Raw genomic sequence first — 9,031 nt, 5'->3', positions numbered from 1 at the left:
TCCCTAATGCTCTTCATTGTCTGTCTCCTCTCTCTGCAGCATGGACGGCTTCAGGCTGGTGAAGCTGAACGAAGTCATCAGACAAGTGGACATCGTCATCACCTGCACAGGTCTAGTTTGTCTTCGCTTGTCTCACGTGATCCACAGTAGAACCCTTTTGTTGCTGTATGTGAGAGGGTGGTGCGGGACGTGGAGCAGTTAGTCCCTCTGCCTCAGTACTCAGGCCTGGACACACTTTCACTCCACTGCAGTTACTTAATAGGCTCTTCAGCAACCAGGCGACCACTTTTATGAGGCAGAGAATTACTCGTGTCACCGCTTCATTACCGCTAGCTGCCCGCTGGTCGGACACGGTCGTCCGGGGGTAGGGCTGCACATCAAAGAGGACAAGAACAAAGTCCAGATCATTCTGATAAAGTCGTTTACTTAGGAAAAACCCTACGGCTATTTCTTAAGTGCCCTGTCTTTTCAGATAAAAGCTATCACTGAGCACTCCCCGCCCCACGACTTGGACACATTCACATATCTCTCTTCAGATCTCCACTGATCCTCTGTTTAAACCACTTTAATTCCTATGAAAGTGAGATTGTCATTAGACAACACACACACACACACACACACACACCTCTGCCAGAGCCAGCATAAATAAAGAACATTTAGATTAGTTCACTTTACTGTGCACCCCCATATTGATAGCTCCATGCCCCCCAACGGGACGCAACCCCCACTTAGGAACAAATGGTTTAACAGGACATTTACAGCTGTGCGGTGTGAGAGAGGGAACAGTCTAACTGGATTACACTGGGAGGATTTAATTAACGAGGCTCATGGGCCGCGATAAGAAATAATCACCATTATTAAACCCGTTCAATAAAAGACTTGTTTAATCCCAGGCTGATAAAATGCAGGTCACTACAAATAAGATGCCCTTGTAAACTGGACGTGTTGTTAATCTGTCTCTGAATCTTATCTGTTTCCTAATTTTCTATTTTCCTCTTTTGTTTGTTTGTTTTTTTATCTCCTTATCAGGCAATAAGAACGTGGTGGTGAGAGAGAACCTCGACCGCATGAAGAACGGCTGCATCGTCTGCAACATGGGTCACTCCAACACCGAGATTGATGTGGTCAGTGGCCGTCTTTCCTGAATCCCATTTGACGTATTTCTGTAAAAAACATTCTTTAACGCTGGTGCATTTACTGGTCTCTGTTTTGGTTTGACCCCAGAGGTGTTTCCTCAGAAGTCTAATTCAGACTGAATGTTATTTGTCCATTACCAGGCGTCTGTACCGGTGTCTGTTGTGTCTGTTGTTGTGATTGATGAGAAAAGAGTAAAGGATCGTCTTGTTTTATGTCCTTCGGTTGACATGTGCACCCTGATAAGAACAGAGCTTTTATCTGAAAGCGAGATAAATCAGGAGAAAACATTTACTGTACGTGGTGCACGTTGTTGACTTGCTCCTGGATCTGACCTTGGACAGTCAGGATTTAGTGTCGTAGTTACTGACAGTGACAGCAATTAAGTGGATTTTCTGGGAAAAGAAAAGCTAATTTAGTACAGCAGTGATTCCAAACCACTGTACCATCATCAGGTGCAGCATTTAAATGTATCACTTAACTGGTCTGGAAACTGGAATATTTATTTACTGGAAATATTTTTACTTTGATTGGCTGAGGCATAGTGACAGGCAGAACAATTAAAAACTTGTTCACAAGGTGGCAGCAAGTGGCTACAAAAACATCAGACAGAAAACCTCAGAGCCATGGAAGACCTTTGTGTGTCTTTCTTTAATTCCTGCGAGTTCATCAGTTGTATGTTCAACTAAGTAGGCTCAGGATTCGCAATGACTAAATTGTTAATAAATTGATAACTAGAATGTCATTACAGTTCATTACTTTTTAATGACGTTTTGGTTTGATTGTACACCATGGAGTTTTTTTAAATAAATTAAATATATTTTTAAATATGTGCTGTGGCTCAAAAAAGATTGGGATCCACTGCATTTAGAAAACACTGAAATGAAAAGCAGCGCTAAATGTTTATTTTAATATTTATTTACAGTTTGTTTAAAAACAAAAAGAACATACTGTATATCTATAAAGTGATGTTTTTACAAATGGAATGTAGTTGAAGCAGTTGCCAAAAAAACCCAACAGTAATTGTCAGTGTTGTTGTGTGATTGCCCCCTGCAGGCGAGCCTGAGGACTCCTGAGCTGACCTGGGAGAGAGTGCGCTCTCAGGTGGACCACGTCATCTGGCCCGATGGCAAGAGGATAGTGCTGCTGGCTGAGGTATGACCTGAAGTTGATTCATTTACATTTTTAGTTGTGTTGGCTGCTGTGCCTGTTATTCCACAGGCTGACCCAGGGGGTAAACAAGGCAATTGGTGATGGCAGATGTCGCCCCCTAGTGGGGCAGCGAAGAAATGCTCATTCTGCTTAGACAAAAATGTACATGAAAAGCATAAAAGGTAAAATGATAATAAGGGAAGAGTCAGGACTGAAAGGTTTACGGCACACATTGTTAAAAGATTCAAAGAAAACAACGTCCCCCAAATAATTAGACTGTTTTTTGACACTGAAAATCCTCTGAATCAAATCAATAAGATATCTTTTAATGACAATAATTGTCCTGTTCAAATAAAGAGTTGAGAGAGGCTTTAGGGGGCGAGGGGTTATCGTCCCAGCAGCCCCTGGGAGCTGCAGAGTCTTTTATTTGCACATTCTGGACATGCGTCTTTGTTTTCTGCAACCGAATTCACTGCAATGCAGCATTTCAGGCGACAGCAGGTTGAGATCCTGGAGAAACACAATACCATCTGTATGATCACATCTTCATGTACCAGATTATATAACACAGCAGCTGACGGAGAGAAGAAACCTTTCAATGTCAGAAGAAAGGACGTTTTCTTTTTATAATAAATTCCTCACATCAGTTTATTCCTGTAAAAACTGTAAAATACAACAGTGCAAATGAAATGATTATAGACATCTCAAACCTCTGGCCTGCGGGCCATTTCTGGCCTGGCACTGCAGCCTGTAGTTTGTCGTTTCAAATTCAAAAATGTATTTTTTACTGATCAAGTTTCTATCAAATATTTTTTTTAATTTTCTTTTTAATTTGTTTTGTTTTAATAAATTCTTCCTCTGCAGGGTCTTCTGTTGACCCTCAGCTGTCCCACCGTTCCCCCCTTTGTTCTCTCCATCCCAGCCACAACACAGGTAACTCACTTGTTCCACCGTTCCCACCTTTGTTCTCTCCATCACAGCCACAACACAGGTAACTCACTGTATACAACTTTGTCACAGTAAATGTGACTGATCATTTTTAATAAAACCAATCTTCTTACAGTTTTTATTTTTTTATTTTTTGGCTCACTCTCTAACCTTTTTTTGCAGGCTCTGGCTCTGATAGAGTTGTACAACGCTCCTGAGGGACGTTACAAGCAGGACGTTTACCTGCTGCCCAAAAAGATGGGTAAGACTGACTTTACTTTAAATAAAAATCTATAAAAATACAGTGGACCCCCGAGATACAAGTTTAATCTTTTCCACAACAACACTCGTATTTAGAACGAATTTCCCCATTAAAAATAACTAAAAACCAATTCATTTGTTCCAGCCCCTCAGAATTAATTAAATTACTCCACCATCTAAACATCAAAAACATAGATATAAACAAATATATTGATAATAAAAAATAAAAATAATTAAGAAAATCTTGCAAAAGCTGCTGACTCGTAACATGGAATACTCGTATTTCATACCTAGGGGGTTAACTGTTTTTGTTACAAAAACATTTTAAAAAATGAACATAAACTCTGTGTGGATTTTCTGGTTGCTGGGAAGAATCTAAACAGAAGAATGACATCTAAACAGGGAGGTTATTACTGAGAGCCTGCAGGAACACTACACTGTTACAAATGTATGTGACACAGAGTGTCAGGTGTGAAGACCAGTGTGGACACTGTGGAAAATGATTCACCCTGCAGTGAGTCCTGTCCTGTCACTGCCTGTACCGCAGCAGTGGCTGTAACACTCAGTGTGTGTGTCAGAGACACTGTTACCACATCAACACACACTGATGACAAGGAGTGAAAAATGAAGGAATAATTGTAAAGACAGGCGCAGATGAGGGAGTAGAAAAAAGGCGGTGGCCGACGACAGTGGAGAGATGGAGGAGGTGGTAAATCTCACAGCCTCCCTGGGGTTTTTTTGCCTCCTCCCTGATTTGAATCATTAATGAACCCCAGACGCCTGCTGAATATTAACACACTCTCCTTCTTTCCATCCCTGCAGATGAGTACGTGGCCAGCCTACATCTGCCCACATTTGATGCACATCTCACAGAGCTGACTGACGAGCAGGCCAAGTATCTGGGCCTGAACAAGAACGGACCCTTTAAACCAAACTACTACAGGTCAGGAGACAAACAGCATCACAGTTTGACTTAGAAATACTACACAACACTGCGTTATGATACTGTAAAATATCAGTCTAGTTGGTCAGGGCGCATGAACTGAGCCCATAACACCTTAGAAAAATAGATATGAAGAGGTCTAGATTTACATAGAGGACAGTGTTTTTCAACCTTAGGGTCACGTGCCCAATTAGGGTCACCTGGATTCCAAATGGGGTCACCTGAAATGTCTAGTAATTGATTAAAAAAATTCATTTAGAAATTTTTTTTTTAAAGTATCTGGCATCTTATTTACTAGTTACAGTCAAATGTCTTTGACTAAAAATCCACTGATTTCCTGCCGTATGATTGGCTGGTTAGTTAATTACATCATATAACATTTTAACAAACATACTTTCCCGGCAAAAACAACATCCATTTCTCATAAACGTCCTAAAGTGTCTTTTCACTGCTGATCAAATATCAGTACTTTAATTTAATTTTTTTTTTCTGTGTCTTTCAGGTATTAAAGCCGTACTGGCGTCGGACTGTGGAAACACCAAAACTCTGTAAATGGCACAGACTCTTTGAAGGGGACAGAACAGTCAACACACTTGCTTTATAATCTCGGGGAGGGACGGAGGGTGACGGGGGGGAGGAAGAGCTCCGGCTGAGCCTGAAGGCGACGGGTGTCGTGATCCTGTAACACTTACAGCAGCCGTTGTTTGTTTTTTTTTATCACACGTGCTCAAGAATAACAACAACAACAACAACAATAAAACCACCATCGTTACTTCACCGCCGTCACTCGTCACGACACCGTTATCTTTAAAACCCACATCTGTGTCGTGCTCCACGTCGACCCTTCGTCCTTCCTTCTTCATTGCCAGATTTTTTTATTGTTTAACTATTAAAGATGAAATTATTGATGCTGAAAAGATATATAAATACCATATAAAAAAAAGATTAAAAAAATCTGTGTGAACGAAGGTGACTCTTGAAGATTTAGGTGAGGACACTTTTTCCGGTTCTTTTTTTTTTGTTGTCAATGTCTTTTCTTGTGATTATGTTTTGGGGTGGGGTTGGAACCAGTGGGCGGGGCTTGGTGGGGTCTCAGGGTCCAATCATATCATGTCTTTTATTTCCTCCTTTCATCTGATTTGTAAACTCTGATGATTTTGGTCTCCTCCTCTGATCACCCTGATGTTCTCTTCTCTGTATCTTCTGTTCCAAGTTTAACTGGACGGTGGCGGATTTTCCCACTTGTCCCTCAAACTCACGATGAACCCATCTCATTGGCTTCCTCTCTTTCAGCTGCTCATGTCACGCCAGTGTTGAAGTAGTGAAAAGTATTCCAGAGGCGTTAAGACCTCGACAGGCAGATCTTTACACAGAGGTCATACTGTATATGTAGATATTTATATATGAATATAAAAACAACTTCTGATTCTTTTTCTATCCTTCTCTCTCCTCTGCATTGACTAAAAACCACAGCTTTTTTGGGGAGAAAAAAAAAGAATTTAAAGCAATTAAATGTTCTAATGAGTGTAATAAATGTACCTAAAACCTTGTTCTTAATACTGTGACGGAACATAATCCCTGAGAAACCAAAAGTGCAGCGAGGTGTTGCTAATCTGGTACTGAAGTGTTTTTTTTTAAATATCAATTTTAAAACGTGGATTCTTTGGTACTGACGTCGTTCTGAGTTTATCTAAATGTGAAAACCTAACGCCTGGATTTTAACTTTTTTTCCAGTCAAGAAACATGAAACTGTCTCTGTGCTTTTTGACTGTAAAGGGATTATTTTTTGTGTGCGTGCGATGCCAACATAGATTACAAAAGGGTAAGTCAAAAAGTTGTAAGATTGTTATAGAGAATTACAGTTAGAAGTTGTTCTAAAAAAAACATCTGAGCAGGCTTGGCGGAGGACAAATATAATTTTGGGCAGTGGTGTGTTTTGACACATTGACAATACTGTACAAAATACAAATAATAGTTTTAGTTTAACTTCAAAAATATTTTTAGGTCACATCATCTGGGCGGAACCCAGACATTCCGTTAACGGGTTTTTGTTATCGGAGGAAAAAACCGATAACGATTCTTACCGATATTACATAATTAAGCTAATATCGGTTGGCCGATAATATCGAACATACCTCTTTGTAAGTAAACTTGATTTGAAGGCTGTTTAAATAACGAATGTACACAAGATGTGGTGATCTTTTAATTTCATCCTTAAACTGGAAAAAAAAACCCATCTAAATTTAAGTTCTCAGTTAATATTATTTTCCCTAAAATGTTTGTCTCAGAACCTTTTGACTTACCCCGGTATCCTCTCCCTCCCTGAAAGGTTCAGATTGATTTTTTTACAGCGAGCCACGCGTTTGTGTAAACCCTCAGCTGGGCTCATCCCCAGCTGACCTGAAAGTGGAAATGAGAAAATCCTGACAGTTATTCCAGCCGACAGCAGCGAGCAGCTCTGACTGCACCTGAGCCAATCAGAGTCCGTGTCAGCCTGCTGGGAAAAAGAACTGCTGCTCGCTCTGCTGTCCTAGAATAGAATCAGATCAGGTTTAGAAAAAAAAAAAGAGAAAAGATGTTGTGTTTATGGAGGGATAATGGCACAAAAATCCAGTTTAGTAACAAATTTCATTCTGTGTGACGCTAAGATTGACATTTATTTTCAGCTTCGGTCCATTTCATGTTGCAGTGAATGGCAGGACTTGATTGCTCTGTTAACGTGGGTTTTGTTATAACAAGATGACATTTGGATTTTTTTTTTAACCTAAAAAACTGCCTCGAAGTTTTTTGCTGCCTCTGTGTTTGTCCAAACTGCAGGTTGTTCATGAAAAAGGGACAAATTTTTGTTTAATTGTATTGAATGTAAAAAAATTAATTCTGTTAGTTAGGTCTTTGAATTCTGAAGAAAAAACACGTTAAAAAAGTCAAACATCTCATTTCTTTAAATGTTTAAAAAAAAAATTGGAAAAACTTTTTAAAGTTAGGTAAAATGTGTTAGTCTCTCAGTGCCACCATTCGACATGGAGACTGGGCTAATTCTTCACTCTCCGGCTAAATCTGCTGATATTTATGCTACATCAGTAGCTAATTAGCTTAGCATATGGATTGAAGCCTAGTGGAGGATCTGTGGTGCAACAACAGGTTATACGTATATTGATGAAACAGCTCAACCTTTCTGTCAAATGAAAGTGTTTTACCTACTTTTTTTCTTACATCAATAAGGGCTTTTTAAGAATTTTTTTTTAGTTTGTTAGCACAACAAGACTGCGTTCAGAAACATTTACAGCCATAAGGCCCAGCTACACCTGTCAAGCACAAACTATCATGGACAGCAGTGCTGTGTTAAAGCTTCAATGATAAGACATAAAGTCCAACACTGTATCTAAGCTAACACTTGTCTCTCAGTTGGCCCCAGGCGAAAAGTGATTTTTTTTTTGTTTTGTTTTTTGCTTGTTTGGATTAGATTTCAAGTGTTAATCTTTTTTTTTTCTTTGGACATTTCTGAATTCTGCTTCAGTCAAGAACCACACATAAGGGTATGAACGCATGTGAAATTTTAAAATGTCAAGACATCGTTTCCAGAACCACTACCTTCAATCTGTATGCTAACAAGTTGGGTTAAAAAAAAAAAAAAAATAGATAGACAAATAGTTCTGAAATGTGGCTCTTTTGTGAAGACCCCAACACTGTCCTCTGCCAATGTGTCTCACCTGTGTGTCTGACCTTTGACCTCGTTTTAACTGTCGCCAATGTAGTCCCTGAGTCTTACTTGAGTGTGAAGTATGTGTTTGTTTATGGAAGCAGAGGTGTGTGTGTGTGTGTGTGTCCATCCCGTCTTGCTTCTTAACAGATGCCTCAGGATTCCTGCTTGGGTAAAGAAGGGGGAAAAAACCCTTGTTTTTTTTCTTTTTTTTTGTCACTTGTCAGCTGACGTGGGTGGGCGGGGTAGACACCAGCATCATATACTGTATGTATATGCATATTATATACAGATATGACAACTTTTCAAAATATAGGAAGGTTTAAAAAGAAAAAAAAGGAAAAAAAAATCAACTGTATTTATTGTTGTAAATCCTCGTTCAAACCAAGACTGACAAAGATCACACACCTGTTTGAAGTTGTCTAATGAAGAAAAAGAGAAACCCTTATGTTTAAATATGGATAGTGACAGTAGAAAATCATGAGCAATAATTAAAAAAAATGTAATCTTAATGAATAAAGATGTAAAAAAAAGCCACTTTTGTGTGTTGTTTTACTGTAATAATGCAAATTATTTAAAACACAATTCCCTGTTTCACTTTTGTTAATGACGCTGTAACAGTAATAGCAGGAATTGTTGACATTTTTAACATTTTGGAAGGTTTTATTGCATAATTCGTGTACCAGATTTACATGTGACACAAAGACTTTTTTCAACTTTTTACAGTGTGACCACGCTGGTTCAAAAACATTTGGGTTTTCCAAATTGATTATCCTACATGCCACTAGAGGGAGCCCTTGCACCACCACTGTTATGTGTACCATAGTTTGAGAAACACTGCATCAAGTTGCATTTTTATTGACTTTTTTCTCTCCTTGTTTTGTAATACAAGGTTCTCAATCTACGGTAGGTGT

General features: G+C 39.2%; 1 protein-coding gene across 1 annotated transcript in view; it reads left to right on the top strand.

Annotated features, from left to right (window-relative positions):
* The window catches only part of ahcyl2b (adenosylhomocysteinase like 2b), a 39,822-nt gene extending 31,172 nt beyond the window's left edge, over positions 1–8,650 (top strand). Inside the window, exons 11-17 of the mRNA XM_008315852.3 lie at positions 40–110; positions 1,030–1,124; positions 2,191–2,289; positions 3,151–3,219; positions 3,397–3,475; positions 4,297–4,417; positions 4,920–8,650. Of these exons, the coding sequence (XP_008314074.1) occupies positions 40–110; positions 1,030–1,124; positions 2,191–2,289; positions 3,151–3,219; positions 3,397–3,475; positions 4,297–4,417; positions 4,920–4,926 (541 nt within the window). The 3' untranslated portion in view covers positions 4,927–8,650. The remainder of the gene's footprint in view (positions 1–39; positions 111–1,029; positions 1,125–2,190; positions 2,290–3,150; positions 3,220–3,396; positions 3,476–4,296; positions 4,418–4,919) is intronic.
* The last annotated feature ends 381 nt before the right edge of the window (positions 8,651–9,031 follow it).

The sequence above is a fragment of the Cynoglossus semilaevis genome, chromosome 8, assembly GCF_000523025.1.
Source record: "Cynoglossus semilaevis isolate Cse_v1.0 chromosome 8, Cse_v1.0, whole genome shotgun sequence".
Taxonomy (NCBI): domain Eukaryota; kingdom Metazoa; phylum Chordata; class Actinopteri; order Pleuronectiformes; family Cynoglossidae; genus Cynoglossus; species Cynoglossus semilaevis.
This window is presented reverse-complemented; position numbering and strand designations above follow the sequence as displayed.